Source organism: Solea senegalensis, linkage group LG15, assembly GCF_019176455.1.
Source record: "Solea senegalensis isolate Sse05_10M linkage group LG15, IFAPA_SoseM_1, whole genome shotgun sequence".
NCBI classification, from domain to species: domain Eukaryota; kingdom Metazoa; phylum Chordata; class Actinopteri; order Pleuronectiformes; family Soleidae; genus Solea; species Solea senegalensis.
The window spans coordinates 13,679,875-13,703,973 of record NC_058035.1 but is presented as its reverse complement, the minus strand read 5'-3'; the positions used below and the strand labels follow the sequence as shown (position 1 = coordinate 13,703,973).

Here is a 24,099-nt window from a genome sequence, read left to right as displayed (position 1 = left end):
CATTTCTACGTTTACATTAAAAGTCCAGTGAATTATGATTAATACAGTTTATTGGCTGAAATTGAATATACTTGTATAAGTGTATAGTCACTTTTAAATACTCTTTGTAGCCTTGTTTGTGTTTCTACAGATTCACGAACAGGTGTACATGTCATGTTGTGGAGGCTAACTATGCTAAAGAGGAACCTCCCATAGGGTTTGTGGTGACTGTTGCTGTTGGAATACTTTAAATTTCTCATAGTTTATTTGATGAGATGGAATTTCTTTGCAGGTTTTCACGTCAGCAGTGGTCAGCAGTGGTCAACTGCAACTTTTTGGATGAATACAAGCAGTCCCATTTAAGGCTGACTTTATCAGGCTTTATCAGGGATGGGTCCTACTGTACTTTCCACATCTGCATGTGCGCAGAGGTCTACTAGAGTCTGTGTGACATGAATGCAGTCATCCTTCTATTACTGTTATGTTACCATTATAATAACAAGGCAGAGAGTGAGGTTACCGTGTACTTAGTCAGTTAAGTTCCGGGTACATCTTACAGGTTCAACAACAAACGCCCTGATTGGCTGATGCCTAACTCCTCATTTAATCTCTTACACAACAATTACAGGGATTTATTCGTGCACAACTCCACTTAGCTTCTGCACGAGTTGACTGCACATGCTCCCTGTAGCACGAGCTTGTTCTAGTTGAGGATGAATTAACAAATAATGGTGAGAGAACAGTACTTTAAATGGCTGTAATTATCCAATGTTGTTCATGGGGTGCTGCAGATATTCACATTTTCAATCCCTTGTCTTGAAGTTGATGGTAGATGGGGAGTTTCGATGGTTTAAATGAGGTCTGTAGCAAGACAGTTTTCACAATGTGTCCCATGTTTGACTTTTTAACATTTCTTTAAAAAGGTGGTCTTTAGTGAATCAGAACAACACGTGTGTATAGTCACTTTTCAAAAAATAAACTTTAATGCAGACATTTATAACCAGAATACACTTACAGTATAAACCCAGGTAAACCAAAATCAAACCATATGTACTCATGACACACACACAAAAGAAAATAGGTCACAGTGGTACAATGAAGTGTTCGCCGACTCTATCAGCATGCAGTGCAGTCTGTTTGGCTGCCACCAAAATGTGACACTGGTAGATGTGTTTGATTTATATCCTGTGCTATCTTCAAGGTGAAGTCCTTGCTTCTAAAAGCCCCCGACACACCTACTGTATCTACAACAGGTCAGAACATACATATGCGTGCAAGAAGGGAAAAGGCCAGGGACAAGTTAAAAGCAAACTTTCATCCGGTAGAGGACTATGCATGTGTATGTGAGAGACATTTACACGGAAATCTTTGATTTTTATTTTCATTATTATCTTAATTAGGCGGCGCTGTGGTCGCACATTTTCCAGCAAGCCAACACAGCCACATACGAGCCACTGACAATCAAGCCACAGTTATTTAACGGGATACAAATAGAAGCATCTTGTGCTTATTTCTTCTGTATTACTATGCACTGGAGCTTGGACCATGGTCTACACAGAAAGCCGGACTATTTCTGATATTGGCTCCCTGGCAGATCTACAACCACAGGATTCCTTCCCCCAAATTAACGTATCGTATAGGCTACATTTTCAATTAATAACATATATCATGTTACGCAAATAAAGCTGTGATATCCGTGTAAAACCGAAGGCAATACATTTGTGATGTGAAACCTGTTATTTGATCATATTGCAGCAGTAAAAACAATTCAAGCAAAATGTCTATTTGGCCTTTCTTTACCTGTTAGCTGGTTGTATTGGTTGCATACAGCTATAAAATCATTTATTCATATCTTGTGTTCTCTGCAGCACCAAGAGACACATCTGGGGGGAAAACATACTTAAACAGGTAAGTATTGGCAGGTGATCGTTTATAAGCAGTATAATGGGCTCTATTACACAAAATTAAAGCGACAAGCAGTAACAAGTACATTTTAGTATCATATCTGGATTCCCACTGCTAGAATATAACAGATCTGTTGGTAGGCAATGAAAGTACATGTTACAAACACATTACAAACACCAGCCACTGTCATGCTTCACTCTTGTTGTTCTTCTTTGCAAGCAGTCGTCGACTTGTTGGGAGTCATTTGTTAGCACCCCTGGATTTTTTCCAGAAAATTCACCATTATTCTCAGAAAATGAATGCTATTTACACACTTTGTTGTACACATGTTTATTTCCTTTGTGTGCATTAGATTAGCACAAAAAGAGAGGGGAAAAAACCCAAAATGAATATAATTACAAGCAAAACTCAAAAAATGGGCCGGACAAAATTATTGGCACCCTCAATTTAGTATTTGGTTGCACACCCTTTGGAAAAAATAACTGAAATCAATCTCTCCCTATAACCATCAACAAGCTTCTTGCACCTCTCAACTGGAACTTTGGACCACGCTTCTTTTGCAAACTGCTCCAGTTCTCTCATATTTGAAGGGTGCCTTCTCCTAACAACAATTTTAAGTTCCCTCCACAGATTTTCAATGGGATTAAGATTCAGACTCATTGCTGACCACTTTAGAACCCTCCAGCGCTTTGTTTTCATCCATTTCTGTGTGCTTTTATAGGTATGTTTGGGGTCATTGTCCTGCTGGAAGACCCATGACCTGGGACACAAACTCAGCTTTCTGGCCCTACGTTGCGACTCAAAATCCCTTGGTAATCTTCAGATTCCATGATGCCTTGCACACAGTCAAGCCAGAGGCAGCAAAACAACCCCAAAACATCTTTGAACCTCCACCATATTTGACTGTAGGTATAGTGTTCTTTTCTTTGTAAGCCTCACTACAAACAGTAGAATGATGTGTTTTACCAAAAAGCTCTACCATGGTCTCATCTGTCCACAAGACATTTTCCTAGAAGGATTTTGGCTTACTCACGTACATTCTGGCAAACTGCAGTCTAGCTTGTTTGTGTCTCTGTGTCAGCAGTGGGGTCCTCCTTGGCCTCCTTCCATAGCGTTTCATTTCATTCAAACAACGACAGATAGTTCGCGCTGACACTGATACACCCTGAGCTTGCAGGACAGCTTCAATATGTTTGGAAGTTGATCGGGGCTGCTTATCCACCCTTCGGACTATCCTGCGTTGCAACCTTACATCAATTTTTCTCTTTCGTCCACGTCCAGGGAGATTTGCTACAGTGCCATGGGTTTTAAACTTCCTGATTATGTTGCGCACCGTGGACAAAGGAACACCAAGATCTCTTGAAATGGCCTTGTAACCGTGAGATTGTTGATATTTCTCCACAATTCTGGTTCTCAAGTCCTCAGACAGCTCTCTTGTCCTCTTTCTGTTTTCCATGTTTCGTGTGGCACATACAGACACACAATGCAAAGATTGACTCAATGTCTCTCCTTTTTATCTGGTTACAGGTGGGATTTTTATATTGCCTACACCTGTTACTTGCCACAGGTGAGGTTAAACGAGGATCACATGCTTGACACAGTTTTTACCCACAATTTTGAAGAGGTGCCAATCATTTTGTCCGGCCCATATTTGGAGTTTTGTGTGGAATTATGTCAAATTCATATATGTTTCTCTGCTTTTTTGTATTTCTTCAATACAGACAAAGTATAACAAAACATGCATAATTGCAATAATTTTCTGGGAGAAATACTTCATTTTCTGGAAAAAAATCAGGGGCCAACACTTTCAGCCATGACTGTATCCATGCTGACAACTTTCTTGCTAAATATTGCAAGTGTCTCAATTCAGAACAACCACACGTCCTCCTATCATAGTTGTCACCAAATAAAAAATACTGTTGTAGTGTCTCCCAAGATAAAGGAGACTGTTATGAGTCACATTCATTATCCCTGTATATGCTCAGCATGTTGAAATGGTTGTCACTGAACACATCTTTGAACTATACAGACAGTCATTGTGCTGCTGCAAATTGGGGCTTTAGCTCCACGAAGGACTCTTGTTCTGTGGTAGCATTTAAAGCAAAAAAAAAACAACAACAACCCATAAATAAATAAATAGAAAATAGAATTAGTGCAGATTTGTAGTTTTCTTAGATTAAAAACAAAGCGACAATGAAACACACGACGGAGATGTCTGTCAAACAGAGGCTAACTTGCCAGTCAAACCATGGTCTCACGTCCGTGGTAATTATAAGGCATCACATTTAATCTGACACAGACACACTGATGCTGAAAGATGCGAAATGTTACCTCTAACAGATTGGCCAGACATGATTAGAACACACACACAGAGCTCATTGCACACAGATACCATGCTGTCACTTTTTTTTAAACACAGTGAACCGCTGTGCAGCATAGAGAATACAACAGTGTTTCAACAAATATCCAGTTATAGTGAACAAACATGCACCACAAAGTCAACACATTTCACTACTCACTGCTAAATCTACTGGAGTTAACACTGACGTGTTCTACTGTGCGACGCTCTCATATTGCTGTTGACCTGTGCTAATGAAGAGGGTTACCGCTGCTTTTGCACATGGCTGCTGAGTTAATGTTGAGTAATGATGTTTTTGGTGTTTGTATCATCTTCACAGGGCCATAGAGCCATGGTTCTCAAACTGTGGTACATGTGCCACCAGTGGTGCGTGAGCTTCCTCTGGTGGTACTTGGAGGAAAGTCAGAGCTGGGGAATTTTGACATTTTTTGAGTGTGGAAAAAATTTAATAAATTAAACAATAATGATAATGATGAGAGTCATCTTATCTCTCGCTCCATCCATTAATCTAATTTCGCTATACCAGTGTGTGAAGTATATGTGAGGAAGAGGAGGACGATGAGAGAGCAATTATTTTCAATATTTTCTTGGGTGGTACAAAAAAAGTTTCCATGTGCTGCTTTGCTGTGTATATATTTGAGTGTGAATGTTTTTTCTCCTCCGTTCGCACAGAACATAACAGGAGACTGGCATCTCCGAATCCCACTGACCATCTTTACCAGAGATGAAAGCTTTGACCCAGACTAGTCTACATGGGATGAAGTAAAGTGAAGGAATCCAAATTCAGAGGACTGCGCTGTCCTCTTGACGAGTGGAGATGAATGAGAATGACCTGCCATGGTACTGAAACAGCATAGAAAAATAATGTTTTCTCTGCAGGCGCCATCATGGGGCCCAGATGAGATGAAAGGCTGGATGCATTGTGAGAAGTGAAAGATACACGAGCTTACCCGTCAAAGTTTGCATTTTAAGCAGTCTCTCAATCACAGATGCTATCAATTAAAATCATGTGCCTCTGATGTGACACATGAGGTTCGTAAAGATGGTCATGAGAGTATTCAAGATTATGTTCTAGAATCAGGACAGAGGAGTAGCAAATATGGATGGTATTTCTGTTGGTTCTGTCAGTGCAGCCACCTCCTGATCCCACACCTGTGCCTTTTTTTAATCAAATATCCACAAGATTTCTCAGCATAACACCATTTTGTGCCGGTCCCTACTTACTTTTGCAAGCGAGATATAAAACAATGTGCTAGAACCATCCACTATGCAAACACCTCAAGAGCTGACTCTTTTTTGTGGCCTTCACTTCCTTAAATGTCCAAGGTTTCAGGAACACACTATACCGAGATTACAGAGGGTAATTTAAGACTCCTGTGTTAGAGAACAACCACTGGGACGAGGGTTACAGTTACATTGGACACACTTTGTTCTCTGGGATGGGCAGCTGAGCAAATGAGCCACAGTCAGTGGGAGAGTCGTCGGACCTGGGCGACACAGTGCCCCCCACGGGGATGCGAGCTGCAATGGCTGACATTTCACCTGTTTGACTCTCTGCGGTAATTCCAGGTCGTTCTGAGGTCTGGTTCAGGTTGCTGTCTGGTATGGTCCCCATGCCAGTGAATAGGTGGATGAGGCACTTCCTGAACTGGGCAGAAAACAGGGGAATCAAAAGATGTTTAGCTTGATACAGAAGGGACAAACATCCAAAATCATTACAGTGTAATACATAGCACTGAAATGGGTAATTCCAGAAAAGAGTCAGATCTACTCCTAACACTGTAGCTGTAACACACAACATTCAATTGTGTCTGCATTGTCCTCTTGGATACACACAGTGACAGTGACAATGATGTCCTCTTTATAGTTATTCCTGGAAGAACATAGCCATTGCTGGTCCTCACTAACAGCCCCATTGTCATCAGTTTCCACATTACTTTTAATCTATAGCGCACTAATTGCCCTTTTTGAGTGTTAAATTTCCCACCCTGTGAAGCCTTGGGGAGAAATTACAATTCTTGTCACCTTAATGACCAGTGTAATTTACCACAAAAGCCTCCTACCTGCTCTTCACAAGCCAGTAATCATTTTTAAAGTGTGGCATTAACTCTTCTATTGCCCTCCTGAAAACACAGGGCACTAATCTATGAGGGGGTTTTTCCACCTTAAATACACCTTACATTTCACACTTGTGCGACACTTTCCAAACAATTTCTTTCCAGAGGAAATGAATAACCTAAACATCAGCAGCATGTACAGTAATTCCTTACACTTCGACAAAGCAGCTGAATGCTAGAGAGTCACAAAAGGTGGGAACATAAATTTGAAACACTAACATTTTACAACCAGTATGTGGAATCACATCAGGAAGAAAGAGGGAAGATAGTGTCCTTGATTTCCAGTCTAATAATTAATCCCCCATTTAAGAAGGAAAGATCTGGCTCTTTACCTGCTGTTATCCAGCACTAGGAACATGATCAAAATTACAATTAATTCTGCTTTATTTTAGGTCTATTTATTATCTCCTATTAATCAAGCAGCGATCAACTGAGTGATCAATTTATTATTTTTAGTTCAAGTAGAAGCTATAAATTGATTTATAAAATGTTCTTACATCATGCATAGACTGTCTCTTTTAAATAACTACTACATGGAGCTGGGGTCGTGTGTCATGGACAACTGAGATATTGATTTGCCTCATCTTGTTATGTAATCCCAGACCCGGCAGTAACATCCATTCTGCCTAATCTGATCACAGTTAATGGGTTAATGCCAGGTGGGCATTAGAGAGAGAAAGAGAGAGAAATGTTGACCTCGATGAGCATCACCAGATTGGCTAAAGCAGCTGTCGGTCAGTTCAAACCAGCATCTATACTGTATAGCTGTCCTTAATAACCTCCAGTCGATATCTTAGTGGAGACACTCGATGATAAGAGTGCAGCTCAGAAATGGCGCAGTCATATGGGCATGCAGACTAAACGCAGCTCCCTAGCCAAGTGTTTTCTCATTTGTGCATTGTACCAAACACATTCTATGTGGAAATGGTGACTTATACATGTTAACACGGAAAAGTCATTAAAGATATCAGGATACTTCAATTTTGACGTGGATGTTGGTAAAAGTGGCTCCAAACTAGAGGTAAAAATGTCATGTGTATTTAAATTTTTGTTATGTTTCAGGCAGGAAGACTCATCGTCATTAAACCATTTATTGCAACACATGTAAATGCAATTAAAATTGGCGCTGGTGATTTCAGTCTTTTTAAAGTTCCCTTGATTTAAAATTTTGACCTCAGATTGAGAAAGTTGGAGGCTGAGGTGGTGTGAGGCAGCGCTGGAGAAGCAAGAAATGAGTGAGGGAGGAGCATACATGGACCACCTTGGTGTGAGAGTGGCTGTGACTGATAGATTTATCAGCTTATTACAGCTTGTGCTTATGACTACCATGTCCTGCATGAACTAACGCAAGCTCAATGATTAAACACAGAGGGCCAGCATCCCCAGGACTTGCGTTGAATAATTATTACATAATACATACTGTATGTATGACTTGTAACGCACAAAGACCTGGCCTGAATCTGAATCAGTCTGTGGATCAGTAACAGCAGCTGATAAAATATTGGATTTGATCAGTCCCAACTCTATACAGAAAGCACTCAGAGAGCACAAACCTCTGCCAATGCCGCTTACTTTTCCACAGTGTCAGCACACTCATCTATCAAAAAAAAATCTAGAATCCAGATCCATGTCCAGATGACCACCAACAGTACATCCCCAGAAAATCCATCCGAAGATTTTGGAGTTATGCTGCGCACAACCAAACAGACGGACAGACTAATGTAGCCAAAAACATTATTACCTCCCTCTTGGCATAGGACTATTTTACAGAGAAGCTGCCAAAACAATTGCACTGCGGTTCACACAATCAAAAGTGACTCAAATGGAATCTAGAAACATATGGACAGACCTTTTTATACTTGTACAGTCAACAATGATTAGCCACAGTGTGTGTGTGTGTTTTCACTTACACAGAAAAAAGAGCTATACAGCAGTAATGTAAAATTAAACAAGGTAAATTGCACGAAAAAATGTCAGTGCTGGCACTTTCACATGCTCAAACCTCACAAGCATACCATAGGTTGCTCATGTATTTTTCACAACAGAGGCATAAATGGACACTTGTACTTTATTCATACACTATGAATTATTGAGAAGCAGACTGACACCAAACAAACGATGGGGGGAAAAAAAAACATCTCAGTATTCCGCAGGAACTTTCATCCACTGCACACATACGACGCTATAGTACGGTTTGAGGTCTGTATCACACTAGGCACAGACATTTGAAATTGCTAAATCGATCCACACTGAAGTAAAAACACAATGAAAAATTACCTGTTTGTTCATGAAGACGTAGATGACTGGGTTGTAGACAGTGGCTGTCTTGGCAAAGAAGGCGGGGATGGAAGCCAGCCTGGGATCCAGTTTAATGGTCGGATGAGCTGTGACCAGTATGGAGAAGGCTGCGTACGGCGTCCAGCCCACCATGAAGGCAACAACCATGACCACCACCATGCGCGTCACCTGTCGCTCTGGCTTCCTGGCAGTGGCCAGACGACCATGAGATACCTGGTGTACACCGTAGACAAGATGAGTCCATTTGCAACGAGAGGTCATCATAAAATAAAAACAACTCCACTCTTTTTTCTGATTCTCAGCTTTGGACAGTGGACAACAACTTAAAATAATATTAGCAAAATGAGCAAGCACCGACCTTCCTGAGCTTCTGCAGGAGCTTCCCATAGCAGAAGAATATCACTCCAAGAGGGAAGATAAAACAGGTGGCAAAGAAAGTGATGATGTAGCTGTGATCTATCATGTTGGTTGAATACCTGCACAAAAAACAAAAACATCTGCATATTTAAATGTGCATTTAACTACCAGTGCATCACGTTTTATTAGTACTTAAATAATAGATTAGTGTTTACTACACAGTATGTAATATTATTTGGTCTGCTGATCTGAAAGTAGGATCTGTCAAGCAATACTACCAGAATGTTGATTTTGATGAGGTGAATAACACAAACCTGTCCAGGCAATTCTAAAACAATATTAAAGAGGACACGTTGTGCCTCTGTTCACAAAGAGCCTGCATGAGTGTGAGAGTGAAACACTTGAAAGACTGTAACGGACAGTTACACGCTTCGGCTTGAGAAATAAAGACAGGTTCATGAGTCTTATAAGTATGTAGCCACCACTCTGACGTCTTACAGGGCAACCAATGAAAACACAGTTACTTCACAAAGTATTTGGATCCCTCCATTATGTGCTTAGTAAATATTCTTTATTTATTTCTGGACACCACCTCTTCCGTGGACTACTTCGGCTGATCTATGGAGCAGCAATCACCAAAAATAGATGGTGGGCCGAAACACCATCGGCCCATCGGGCCATAAGTCCATTCCTGAGATCCCGTTCCAGGCCGCTTAACATCCATTCATGCCACAACCCATGACCGTACACAACTCACATGTGAGCTCAATGAACGGTAGCCCCAGTGTCAGGTCATGTGAAATGTGGAGCAGGTTTTCTTCCAAGGACGTCTGGACGGCTGATTAGACCCCTGTGATTTTGCCACCACAGTGCTGATTGATGAAGAGGTCCTTAAAACACAGATGTAGGCCTTTCCAAGCCAAATCCAATTTGTCACAGGTGGATAACCAATTTTAGACGCATAATTAGAGGCAGTCACAGTTTAGAGCGACGCAACAAAAGCTTGTGAAAATAAAGAGGAGGTACATATTTGTACTGGGTCATGAATCTGTTGCGTTAATCAGGAGTAACTTAGAGAAAGCTACATCAAAGACCGTGAAGACATAAAGGTCACAATTATACAGTGACTAACCTCAGCCACACCCCCAGCACAACGCCTCCAAAAATCAATGTCTGGCTGTGCAGCTCAGGTTGTATTTGTCTGTCAAAACCTGGCCTTATCCAGGATGAGAGAGAAGTAACCAAAACCTGCTTTTTGTTTTTGTGTCAGAAACCAAACCCCGTCCTGCTCGAGACAATTATCCACACTCTCCTGTGCATCACTCAGAAAGTAATCAGCTGAGCAGAACATCTTCAATCTCCAATCCTAGATTCAGAGAACACACATAAACAGTATTGTGTGGTTAACGGCTGTTTGCTGTTATTTTGTGGTGACATACGTATAACGATTACTTCAAAGTCCCAGTGGGGAACCTCTATTGCCCCCGGTGGACCTCTGAGTAATTACCACAACACTGTGAGTGAGAGACAGAATCAAAGCTGTCTCAAGTTTTTTTCTACAATACTTCAGTAAGTGGGGCCACACGGTGGTCTAGTGGTTAGCACTCTCGCCTTGCAGCGAGAAGACCCGGGTTCGAGCCCCGGTTGGAACAAGGGCCTTTCTGCATGGAGTTTGCATGTTCTCCCCGTGTGTGCGTGGGTTCTCTCCGGGTTCTCCGGCTTCCTCCCACAGTCCAAAAACATGCAATGTGGGGATTAGGTGAATTGGACACTCTAAATTGACCGTAGGAGTGAGTGTGAGAGTGAATGGTTGTTTGTCTCTAGTTGTGTGTGGCCCTGCGATGGACTGGCGAACTGTCCAGGGTGTACCCCGCCTATCGCCCGATGTAGCTGAGATTGGCACAGCACCCCCCGCGACCCTCTGGTGGAGGATAAAGCGGTTAGATGATGACTGACTGACTGACTTCAGTAAGTTATGTGTCAGCTATCTGTCTTTTACTGTAAGGTTACTTGTTGAGACTGCAGCCAGGAAACTTAAAGCTGCGAGGTGCAATTTCAGACAATCATATTTGTGAGAGAATAAAATTGTGGTTAAAGTTGTGGTTCTTCCACCTGCAATGCGGGAATGTGGCCACAGACACAAAAACAGAAAAACTGCTGTGGTGCCAGCATTGTGTGAACGCTTTGTTTTTGTTGTTTTGAAGAAACTGCTTTTTGAATTATTTTGAATATTTTTGCAGCTCATCTTTGGGAATTGAATCACATCACGTCTATTGTGTTGTAGTCTGGTACAAACAGTTAAAAGTGTCTTCTCTGACAATAAAATGTAATCATTACAATTGTAAACATCAAAAATTGCAAAAGCCTCTGTAAGAAAGACACACAACTCATAAATGAATGACAAAGATTGGACAGAGATTTTATTATTTAGAAATTACATTTAATTCTATTTCTTGACTAAATTGATTAAAATTATCTTCAAATTAAATTATTACATTTTAGAGTCCGTCTTACCACAAATCAAAGCCACAAATCAAAAATTAACAATGGTAGACAGAGTTGTGACATTTTAAACTTTTTTTCCAGTTAGATTCTCAGATATTAACAGATGTTCCCACTATTGTGATCGTAGAAGTTTTAAATGTACATGTACATGTATGTATGTAAGTGCATCTTCATCGCTCAACAGAAAAGCAACCGCATATCCTGCCAAGACATGATAATGACATTTTAATGAGCACATGGTCATGACTGAATCTTCCTGGCAGCTAAAGGGATTTGAAGAAGCAATTTCCATCTGTTTTTGTAATAAACATTTTATACAACACATAAATATTGGGATTGAAGGGAAATTAACAGTTCATTTGTGTTAGATGTTATCCCACTCCCGTAGCCAAGGATGCAGCCACTTGTTGACACTTAGTTCACTCGTGCACAAATATGAGGCTCTTAAAATGCATCAAGTTATGCAGCAGTTACACTGGGACCTCACACACCTGTGCTGTTTGAGCTTTGGCTATTGAGCAAACATTTACTGACGGAACCTGTGTTGTGTGCGGCCAGAAGTGGATCAAATAATCCAAGAGATCCATGAGGTGATCTCTTAATTGTATTGTCTAAAGTATTCATTCCCTTTCTGCAATCTTCATGTGTGTAATGATTTCTTAACAGGGTTTGAGGCCAACACTCGCCCATCTGCACCACTTTAATGAAAGCAGCCAAACAGCATTACCCAGATGACACCCTGAGGGCCAACCTTTTTCTGAGGTACATTTACACATTTTGAGTTAATACAGTTGAAGATCAGACCCACACAATCAATGTGGAGGCTCTGGGATCTTTATCTGTTTGTACTCAAGGTGAGCCACCAGCATTACAATGAAGTCTAAGGGCTATTCTTTAGTAGCTAAAGACAACTGTGAGGTGCTTTAATGATGTCACCTGCTCAGTACCTAACAAAGTAACAAAGAAATTAGAAATGAATTATAATTAATCATTAATTCATATATAATAAAAAGTATTTGATAGAAAAAAGTATTTGATCCTCAAGCAAAGCGTGACTTAGTACTTGGTAGAGGAATCTTTGTTGGCAAGCACAGAGGTCAGACGTTTCTTGCAGTGTCTCACACAAGGATTGCACACATCTCAGGAGGGTTTTTGCTCCACACTCCATAACCATAATGTGCTTCTTCTTGAGCCACTGCTTTGTTGCCTTGGTTTTGGGTCATTGTCACACTGGAAGATCCATCCATGACCCATCTTCTGAGGCCAGAAGGTTCTCGTCCAACATCCTCTGGTACATGGCCCAGTCCATTGGTCCCTTAATGCAGTTGTCTTCCTGTACCCTTAGCAGAGAAACAACCATCCATGTTTGACAGTGGGGTTCTTGGGGTCGGGTCGGGTTGTAATTTTCAGGCCTGATGAGAACTCTACTGTGCTTGTACCTTCTTGAGCAGGGAGACCTTGCCGGCACTGCGGGAACTCAACTGTGGTCCCAGCTCCCTTGAGATCATTAACAAGCTCCTTCCATGTAATTCCAGCATGAGTCCTTACCGTTCTCAGAATAACCCTTACCCCACAAGGTGAGATCTTACATGTAGCTCCAGAGCGAGGGCGACTGTTCATTTCTTTGTCAGGGGGCAAACTTAAAAATTCAGCAGGGGATCAAATAATTATTTCTCCCACTGTATAGAAATAGGACAATTCTTGCATGTTGCATGCACATCTAAGGGAAGTCAAAAGCACATAACTATCAAATATAATCAAATGCTAGGTCTGATAGTTTTGCTTGACAGAGCCCGTTTTTAGACGAAGGATCCGACATACAAATAATGTTTCATTGTTTCTGTTCATGAAGACCAGAACAAAAACATCCTCAACAACAAATATTACAGCGACTGTAGCTACTACTTAAAAATATCACAAAGGAACCTGTGTATGCATGCAGTGAAAACAAGCTTCAATACAAACAACAGACTACTGCTTTGTCTAACAAACTACAATTTTTACTATTTTTTTCATAATCAAGGCAACGTGTAAGGGTGCATTCACACCAACCAGTTAAATCAAACCCTTTAGTGTCAATGCAGACATAAGCAACCAACTTCTCTTGAAAGAGGTGGTTCTCTGACCGCTTGCAAGTGAACTCTGGCAGATGAACGCTTATCACTGGTGTGGACTCTATCAACACCTTTTACTGGCTGCGCAGTAGTTTCCGGCTAGAGCCTCAGTGTTCGAAGAGAGAACTGGGAAAAGAGCCGGGGATATATACGTAAATGAGACACATCCTGTGTCTGGAAAATCACAACTCATCCTACTCCACAGGTAAAATAACAAATATCAGATCATCATCACCCCACAATTACAATTTGTAGAGGATTTGACATTTGCCTTTGTGAACATTAACCATATTCCTGAATCAAATGTCCATCAGGTGCGGAACAAAGAAGCAGACTATTAGGTGTGAATGCGTGCCAAGATTGAAAACTAAATATCGGAGATGGTTTTCTACCAGGTTTTTTGGAATAATGTGCTCTGAAACTTGTGCCGTCTCCTTGGAACATTGGAGGAGAGTATACTTGTATTTGTGCTGATCAAAGCACTAAAAATGACACCACGGCAATATATCTTTACAGAAACAATGTCCAACTTTCACAAATTTTAGATTTACAGTTTCTCTAAATCTAAAACAAAGGTCTGTGAGTTTTGTGAAAAGACTCTTTTTTTTCTCTGAATGTTTAAATCATTATTGATCTTTCAGAGAGAGTAAAATGGTCACTTCTTACCAGTCAGGCTCACAGGTGGTTCCAATTTTGCTTATAGTGTATCTGTTCCATCCCAGTACTGGAGGGAAGGTCCAGATGAGGGAGAAGGTCCAGACAAAGATCAGACCCAGGATCGCGTGCTTCGCCTGTAGTCGGATGTTCCCCAGTGGCCGACAGATGACGAAAAACCTCTCAAAGGACAGAACAGCCAGGGACCACAGGGCTACGATCCCTGAGGCAAACAGCAACATGAGTGTGTTAGAACAGTGGTTCTCAAACCTTTTATACCACGTACCACCTGAGAAAATATTGGTCTCTCAAGGCAACAACATGATCACCAACGTTAAAATACAGCGGTGTTAATATGCTGAGTACAGGAGGCAGATTTATTCCCAATAAGGTAATTTGCACTCTCATCATCCTCTCTCCTCTTCCTCACATACTTCAGACACTGGTATAGTGAAATTAAGATGGAGCAAAAAAAAAGATGAGGTGACTCAAATTATCATTATTTAAATGTTGTTATTGTTGTTATTTGTTTCATTTTCTACACACGGTCAAAATGCCTCGGCTCCACACATCACATAGCCTGTATATACAGTAGAACAGTATTTCTGACACCAGAGGAAGCTCACGTACCACAGTTTGAGAACCATGGTCTTAGATGATTAGCAGTATAACAACAGTCAGAGACACCTTGCAGTCCTTTGATGAGTTTTTATTATCATGAAAGTAACATCTATTTCACACAGAGATAAAGATTTAAAAAATAAAAAATCTTTCCTGGAGAACCAACATCTGAGCACATTGTGTGTGTTTTTGTACTTCTTCTCCATTACGTGGACACATTAGGCTACCCTCTAAAAAGCCACTATCCATTAATTACTTATCCTTCCACACCAAGGGACTTGGTGTCTGCCTCTGGACCTTAGGGGACTCAGTTACTCAGTTAGCATAATCAGTGCCATTTTCAAAATGTAAGAGTTTACAGTACACTTTAAATCCACGGAGATCGAGCAATATGTCACAGAACCTGACAGACTGACTATACTGTATCTGATCCTTACAACAACCCCCCAGGTGCTTTTCACTACTATGGAAACAAATGATTCCATACCCACAGCACTACATCTTCAACTTTCTGAGAAAAGCATGTAAATTAAACAAGATATTTCTATCATTAGATATATATATGTTAGATATATCTAATGAGCATTGGTGTCTGCAATGACGCTGAAGTCGGCTTCTCAGTTGGCAGTTAAAGGGAGAGTAATGTGTGAAATTAGTTTATTAATATTTAACTTTTATTTCTGTCAAGTGTGTCTTAAAATACAGTGAGGCTTCACATACGAGCATCTGAACATCAGTAAGGAGTGTAAAAATGCAACAATCGCGGAAGCTGTGAATGTGGATGCAGACTTTGTTAATTTCCCCGAGGGAACCTCCCAAAAGGATCAATAAAGTCGTCTGTCTGTCTGTCTGTCTGTCTGTCTGTCTGTCTGACTTCAGCGTCATGATGAACAACAGTACCTGATATGACGCGATCTCTCTCTACAAGACGATTCCGCTCTCTGTGGGTTCCCATTACTCCATCTTCTACGCTCACTTTCAGTGTTTTCCCTGTGACTGTGGTACATTTTCTCCCCAACTGTCCCCAACTGTTTCTGCATCCTGCCGCAAAGCATCTATCTGCCCCTTTCACTTTTCACCAGACCAGACCACCTCAGCTTCATCAATGCTAATTCAGTCTCACACAGAAACACACAGGAGATACCAACAGCAACCAGTCACTGAAATTGATAAAAAGAAATTGGAGAAGCTCCCTCCCACAGTGTCCTTAATCATGTCAGTCTCACTTCAGTGGGTATTGATTAGGTATCAGCTTTCTAAATGAGAATGTGTTATGCTAGAAGGTTTCCCCCTCACGCAGCTTATTCTCATCATATTAACAAAAGATGTGTTTCTGTCTGCTGCACCTGCTCTTTGCCTTAACATATCTGTGTCCATATGCTTCCTAATCACATGGTGCAGTACGTACTTTGGTGATAATTCTGTGTACTCCATAGCCCAACACACCATTGATTATCCATGAACAATCTTAAAGTAATCCCAGTCCAGTAATGCATTGTCTTGTGGTCATACACATTATAATGACCCATGTGGAACCCAGACAAATGAAATGATTAGTATAATTTGTTAATATCCTAATAGAATCACACAAAGCTCATTCACTGAAGAATCTTCAATAAATTAACATTTTGTGTTTATGGTCTATCTAGCAATGTGATTGAATTAAGCCATCCTGTGACTTCCTCCTGTGCCATTCTTCCACAAGTTTCCCAAGACACTGAAATAGCATCACACAAACCTTGTTACTAAACCCAATAATGAGCCTGTGTGTCGGACAAAAACAAGTTTCTTTCTCCTGATGATCCTCATGTCAAGGATCTCCCTTTGGGGACTTTGTCAAAAAATGTAGCCTGAGTCGAGGATATGAAAACAATACCACTGACACAGTGCAGTGGTCATTCACGACAGGTCTGAAGCTGGTCTGAAAAACAGGCTTTATAACTAATCCTAGAGTTTATTCACAGCACAACAGCAAGTATGACACACAGAGGTTAACACAGGACTTTTTGTTCATTAAACCTTTAAGAATTTATTTTACATTGCAAACACTTGGGCTCAGTTTGCAATATCCTCCATAATACAGATTACACGTGCCAAGATGCAGTATGGGGGGATAAGCTTTAAGCAGCGTAGTGCGCGCTGAAACAATAAGCTGATTAAACAGTAAAGTACGCTTAAAAAATATAAGCATTTTTTTTGAATGTTACTGAATTCTTCCAAACTGTTTGGGGTATTTTCTTCATTTATATGATTCTGTCTTTTTCCTTCATTTTATTTTATTAAGTAAGTTGTGAATTTATTGAATTCCATTTCTCAAAGAGTAGTTGTTACCTGGTGTAAATGAGGATCATTGTAAACTAAACTATTCACTTGTCACTGAGACCAGTGCAGTTTCTTATGTTACAGAAATGACATTTTTAATAACTAACCTGATCTAACCTGCAGTGGAACTTGCCATTTGTATTAAACCCTATTCCCACGAGTGCTTATTTGTGAGAAGGTGTTTGATTAAAGTGTGTAATCATGCAACTGCAATACAGCTGCAACACTGGACTGAGAGTTCATGAAAATGTGAGGGGGGAGAAAAAAAAAAAAGGAATCAAACCTACCGAAATAAGTCACAGCAAAACCCTCCAGGACGCAAGCCCACCTGCCCAAGAAGAAAAAACCCCTGCAATTGGTCAGGAAACTTATTACTCCACCAATGAGGGACACGAGAAAGTCAGCGATGGCCAAGTTCACTATGATGTAGTTCAGCGGCTGTCTGAGCTGTTTGAACTTGTATGTGACAAACATCACCAGGAAGTTCTCGCCCAGAGACAGCGAGGTGACCAAAAACATGAGCACGGCCAGGATGGTGAAGTTCCACGGCGCCACGTTCCTAATTGGAGCCTTGAAGGGATTGTCAGTGGAGGCGAGCTCAGCAGCCACAGTGGAGGAGACAGCGGTCACTGACACATTTAAGGTATCCATTGTGTCCACACACCCGCGGCGAAAGTTACCTGCTCGGTTGACCTAAGAGAGGAAATGTCCCGCTGCTTCACTTTTTCTCACTCACACTTCATGCGGACGCGCTCGCACTGTAGTCTGCAGTTAGACGCGCTGCTCGCGCCGCGGAGCGTCATCGTTTGCGCATTTGGAACTCTTCTGGGATAAAGTTCTTGTGCTGAAATCTGACCGAAGCGCATGGTGTAGAGAGAGGAGTCAAATCCTGAGCTGCGACTGCTGCTGGACAGAGTGAGGGTAACCTACATGTGAGAGGAGCGGAGCGGAGGAGGAAGAGGAGGAGGAGGAAGCGCCGGCAGCAAGTGCGCGAATGACCTACCAGTGGCATCTTGGAGGTTCTTATATAGGCGGCTCCGCCGGCGACACAGCGCTGCTGGACGCCAGGCGTCTTCTTTTGCGCGAGTGTCCAGGTTTGACGCACAAGCTGGTTCTGACCTGAACCTCCAACTATAGTGAATTCGTGTTTATAAGCACGTTTGCACATTTACACCTGCTAACTTTTCCTCTTTGTGTACTGTTATCATAATTAATTACACGGAGCAGGAGGCTAATTTGGTTGATTAATCAAAACAAAGTATAGTCTTCAGTATGACTAAAGTGACTGTTCAGTCAGGGGTGGACGCTGTGAAATTAAAATTGAATGACAATATTCCATCATGATATCCATCCATCCATTTTCTACCACTTTATCCTCCACAGGAGGGTCGCTGTGCCAACCTCAGCTGACAGAGGGCACGAGGTCGGGTACACCCTGGACAGGTTGCCAGTCCATCACAAGGCCACATAGAGACAAACAAACATCCACTCTCACACCGTCACACCGTACAGTCAATTTAGAGTGTCCAATTGAATCCCCATATTGCATGTTTTTGGAATCTGGGAGGAAACCAGAGAACACTCTGGGAGAACATGTAAACTGGATGCAGACAGGCCAGGTCTCGAATATTTTTGTGACGATATTTCACTGCTTCAAAATAAAAATGGAGCAATATATAGTTCACAATAAAAGTGTGTTTATGATGAATCAATAACTCATTATAACTTTTTCATTATGTGGTGGACCATTGGAGGGCCGCTTGTGGCCTGCGGGCTGCAAATCTGAGACCTCTGCCCTGGAGACTGTGGGTGAAACTCAATGTAGATGAAGAAGAAGAAGAAGTTTCTCAAATACTGGCACCAACAATATTAGATTTGTATTTTAACAAGCAGTTGAACAGGTGAACCTAATAAAGTGTCCAGTTGGTGTATGTGTTAGGCTACCAGCAAAACTAAAATGTGAACATGCAAGTCTAAAAGAGCCTTGTCTTACATTTGACTGAAAATAATCAATAGCACACAGCTCAGTGTAGCATTAAGAGGTCACTCACGCACAACAGATTGAGTTTAGGTGACACTGCATCAGTAAGTGGGATACAGAGTACGTGACATTATCTAATATTAACAAACACACCGTCAAACCACAACAGCACCTAATTATGTGGAGTCTCATTTCACAGCCAACAAGGCGAAGGTTCAGTGAGGTGGATTGAGGAGGATCTGAGGGTGTGTGCAGGCAGGAGTGGAAATGTGGAGGAGATCTGAAAAGTACATGGTGCAAATTATAGATGTCTTTGGAAGTGATGTGACGAGGAGCCAGCGGAGCTCCTGTAGAACAGGTGTGATGTGATGGATGGACAGGGTTTTTTCATACAAGCGGCTGAATTCTGAACCAGTTGGGAGTTCATGGAGGGTTTTTTGAGGGAGACCAGACAGAAGTGAATTACAGTAATCCAAGCAGGAAGTGACAAGGCTGTGGACCAGGAGGGCAGTGGTGTGAGGAGTGGGAGAGTGGAGGAGACGGTTGATATTGCGGATGTGGAAGTAAGCGGACCGGGTAACATTAATATGGGATATGAAAGAGAGTGTGCTGTCGAGGATGACACCAAGACTCTTTATCTGAGGGGAGGGGGAGATGGACGAGTTATCGACCAAGAAACTATGTTGTTTGGATAAAGTGGATTTTTGTTTTACAGATTACACTGAACCTTTACATTTAAATGGACAAATTAAAATATCAGAACCATCGATAGAGGAAACACCTGTGTGCAAATCCCAAACCTGTGACACCTTTACTCTCGTGAAGCATATTTTTTAAAAGGGAATATTGAGGAACTGTCTAGCTTGTATCACCAGTGGTATGTTGAGGTCATTACGACTGAGAATGGTCAGACCTCAAACAGTAAAGAAAGCAGCTGCCGGCTGAGTTGCTGCTGATATTGAGCTGGTTACTTCGCACTCTGAGGTACAGTTAAAAGCAGTAGGTGTTTGGAGTTCAAATACTTTTCCAAAATGTTTATATTTCATATCCTACAAACATGTCATTCATATACTTTTAAGTTGACTTAAAGCCCAAACTTTGAATGTTACAACGCCCGTCTCCATCCGTCTTTCATCCATGGTTTCCCTTGTGGGACACTGTTTGTCACACACTCACCATTATTTAAATCAAGATTTATTATTTTCTCTTTTCTCTCCAAACCTCATTATGCCTGCGGGGTTACTGCTACTGCAAAGTCAGGGACGTGCAAGCCCTTAATCTTCATTCAATGCGTTATACGTCAAAGACATGAATGGTGACAATACTGTAGAAATTCTCGTGGTGTAGATTGCAGCGTTCCATCACTGAAACATATACTTCAGCAGCTCATCCCACTCTCACCAGGTTTACATCAGGGCAGTGACCTGTGGAATTGGCTTCTCCAGCTGTTTTACGGACATGATGGAAACACAAGCCTACGGGGGGAAATCTTGAGACAGTCCTGAATTAGTCAGTGACATCTGTGGAAGTGCTGACAGTAGGAAATAATACTGTACTGTTATTTTTATTTATCAACAGCTCAATGAAAAACTGGATTTTGACTGTAGACAGTTTGGTTAAACGAGACTTAGCTACGCAGTATGTAATTTCTGCAGGTTTCTCTAATGAAAATAATCACAAAAGACCTACTTTTATCATATCGGTAAGCAGTGTGGGATTATGGGAATCATTGTCTTGCCCTATTTGGTTCCACTGTCATACATTACTAACAGATACACACACTGCATACTTCCTGAGTCTGGACATGTGCATGCACTCTAGTCTTCTACCCAGTACAGAAAACAGTTGGCAAGAAAAGGCTTTTCTCAAGCTTCCTAAAGCCAGTGTCACACACCCATGTATACTGCCTTATACACGGAACTGAACTGAAACGCTTGTGTATTCAACAGGTGATAATGAACAGCCGATAATGCACTTATAGTTGTTAAACAGACTTGTTTGATGGGATCAGAAGACATCCATCCATCCATCTTCTACCGCTCTATCCTCCACATGAGGGCCACGCAGGGCACTGGTGTCAACCCCAGCTGACATAGGGCGAAAGTCAGAAGACAAAAATGTTTCAATCATGTATTAAACAAGGAAAGAAATCCGGATTGTGTGTGTTGTTATTTCAAAGGTTACATGTTGTAACACCCACACAAACATAACCCAAGTCCCAGGACCATCCACATCACAAATGTAAGAGTTCATTCCCACTGAACTTCAGCTGTAGCGGCCATGTGCTGTATAGTTAATGTGGCAGGAGTGTGTTTCAAACTTTGTGAGTTCCTCTTATGTCCAACATATTATCAGAAAATACAAAAAAAAAATGATGTATGATTTCTGGTTTTGTTTGTGTGTGTGTGTGTGGCTTTGACCAAACATCAGATAAACCATAGGGAGTGAGCACATTTTGGGAAAGTGAGGACATTGCTGTTGGTCCTCATATCTTTAAAGGTAATGTTCATGGTTAGGGTCTGGATTGAGGGTTAGAATGAGGTTTGGGTTAGGGTAAGGGTTAGGCATTTAGATGTGATGGTTAAGGTTAGGGGCCTCCTTTATAGAGGCTGACTCTAACTGAAAGACTGTACCATTTTAAGCCCAGGTAACACCACAAATAGTTCATAAATCTACAATAAACATTTACATAAAATCTCTTACCAAACATAAATATAAATACAATAAGCAATCTATGTAAAAACACCCTAAAACTCAAATAATTACAACTTTAATATGTGCACAAAACAACCCTCTACTCTTACTCTTATTTTTGCCTGAACACCCTTGAAGGAAGGAACACACAAACAACATTTTAATTATTAGAACTTGATTGTAATTGACCGAATAATTGAATACTACATCTGTTCAACTGCTTGTTAAAATAAACATCTAATATATTTAATTACATGGCAGCAACTCAGCCATTTACAAATGAATGGGAAGGAAAACCTTATGTTGTCACAGCTCCATGTGGCTGACAGTTAAATCAATAAATCAATCAATCAGTATTTAATGATATTATCATCAGTCAGTGCACTCTTTTCCAAATAAACTGGCAGTCAGATAGTATGTAATTAAACATCGCCGTTACAGACACCCTTCCTTTCTTTAATCACAAACATGACATGAAGTCGCTAAGTGGATTGTGCTTTAACCCTTTGACACCTGAGCCTTATTTCTGCTTATTTTAACCATAAAAGGGCCAGAAGATATCCTGTGACTAAGTGCTTTTGCCCATTTTTCCAGAATAAAAACGAGTTACTTACAATTTACTGCATGCTAAAGTAGTGTATTAACAATTTAAAATGAAGAAAAACAAAAAACACACTGTAGGTGTACATGAACACCAGATTTTCCGTGTTCATTTTGAACAGGATAAACGATATTTAAAATGACATTTGTTTGAGTTTATGTCTCAATGTGCAAAACAGGCCCAAAAAATGCAAACTATGTACAGGTGTTTTTCCATCGCTCCCCTGTCTGTTGACAAAGATGCTGATTCGCCAGCTTCCTGCAACAGATAAATAACCACACGTTGGCTTTGACTTGTAACTTCTCAGCTTTCAGAAACCTGGAATTTTTTCCGATAACAAAGGGTGCCAGTGGGTTTGGAATTGATCACAACAGAAAGACTGGTTAAACTAACACACTAAAACAAAAAAAAAAAAAAGCCAGCCTCACCTTTAATTTACGACAACTGCCGCGTTGTCTTTGACCGGCCTCAAGACAGCAGCAACTGCTGTCAACAACTGCAACTTTATTTGCACACAATCCTCTTTACTGCCTCACCTAACAACATATTTGCTTCTTGGCAATAAACAGTAAAAAAATAAAAGGCCAATAACCCATTTTTAGCAAGTCTCTCTCGTGTACAGTCAAATAAAAAGCAAAATGGTGTTTCCACTGAGCCTTAGGTAACAAATCACATCTTCCTTCTCATAAGAAAAAACACTGGAGATTATAGGAAACGTGGTTCAAATTCGGAGGAATGGCAAAAGTGATCACGAGGGCAATCCAGTCTAATTGCTCAAAGCTTTACTGCAAGTTTTGATGATTTTTGTTAGACCAGACTGAGGCAGCGTTTGTGTGTATACAGCATTATTTACCCTGTCAAACTGCTGAATAATTGTTTTTTTTACTCCATATATGCATATGTTCATATTTAAAATGCATATGTTCAAGTTATCCACTACAGTTTAATGTGAAACGTAATTTATTTGCGTTATTTATTTATAAAGTTCAGCTCCGACACCGATTTATTACATTTCAAATATTGTTCAATAAAGGTCACCCATTTCCGTCCAGAGGTAGATTAATCCAGTGTTTGTCTGTCTTTGTCATACAGCTGTTCACCAGAGGTCACAGCAGATTCATTCTTCCATTCCAACTGTATTTGTCATGCACTTTAAAAAAATCACTCAAAAAAAAAAAAAACACTCTTCATGAAATCACAATTATGCAGATTGACGGTTGTGGAAAGCCCTCACAGATGCTGCGTGATGACTTCTCCCTCTCTCCTCATGGGCTTTTTGAAGAATGGAGTGTTTTTGGGGTAGTGATTTAATGAAAGGTCTCACACTGATTACTCGTGAGGCTCCACTGATCACTCTGTTAAGTAGCAGCAGGTCATCTGTTGCAGGGTTTGCCAAGGAATTGCATCAACTCCCCATGACGTGAGAGCACAATGATTACAATTCCTCCAGGATTAGCTGGTCTCTTTTGACAAAACAATATCATCGGGGCATAAAGTGAACACACTTAAGGGAGGGATTATGTACAAATGGACATCATACACAAAAATAAAACCATTTACACATATGCAATGAAAGCCAGGGCCGCTGAGTG

At 40.9% G+C, this 24,099-nt stretch overlaps 1 protein-coding gene across 1 annotated transcript; it reads right to left on the bottom strand.

The window, feature by feature from the left end:
- Nucleotides 1-4,816: 4,816 nt before the first annotated feature.
- valopa (vertebrate ancient long opsin a) lies at nucleotides 4,817-18,151 on the bottom strand. The gene is made up of 5 exons (XM_044045285.1): nucleotides 17,519-18,151; nucleotides 14,301-14,511; nucleotides 9,017-9,134; nucleotides 8,638-8,871; nucleotides 4,817-5,891 (listed from the first exon to the last, which is right to left on the bottom strand). The coding sequence occupies exons 1-5, from the start codon at nucleotides 17,880-17,882 to the stop codon at nucleotides 5,655-5,657; spliced, it is 1,164 nt and encodes a 387-aa protein (XP_043901220.1). The 5' UTR covers nucleotides 17,883-18,151; the 3' UTR covers nucleotides 4,817-5,654.
- Nucleotides 18,152-24,099: the final 5,948 nt, after the last annotated feature.

Bases quoted from the DNA above. Each gene is read 5' to 3' on its own strand.
- valopa (XM_044045285.1), bottom strand. From the start codon at position 17,882: ATGGATACCTTAAATGTGTCAGTGACCGCTGTCTCCTCCACTGTGGCT. The intron at 14,512-17,518 runs GTAGGTTTGATT...TGTTTGCCTCAG, and splicing joins TTTTGCTGTGACTTATTTCG to GGATCGTAGCCCTGTGGTCC. The intron at 9,135-14,300 runs GTAAGAAGTGAC...TTTTTTGTGCAG, and splicing joins ACCACCTGTGAGCCTGACTG to GTATTCAACCAACATGATAG.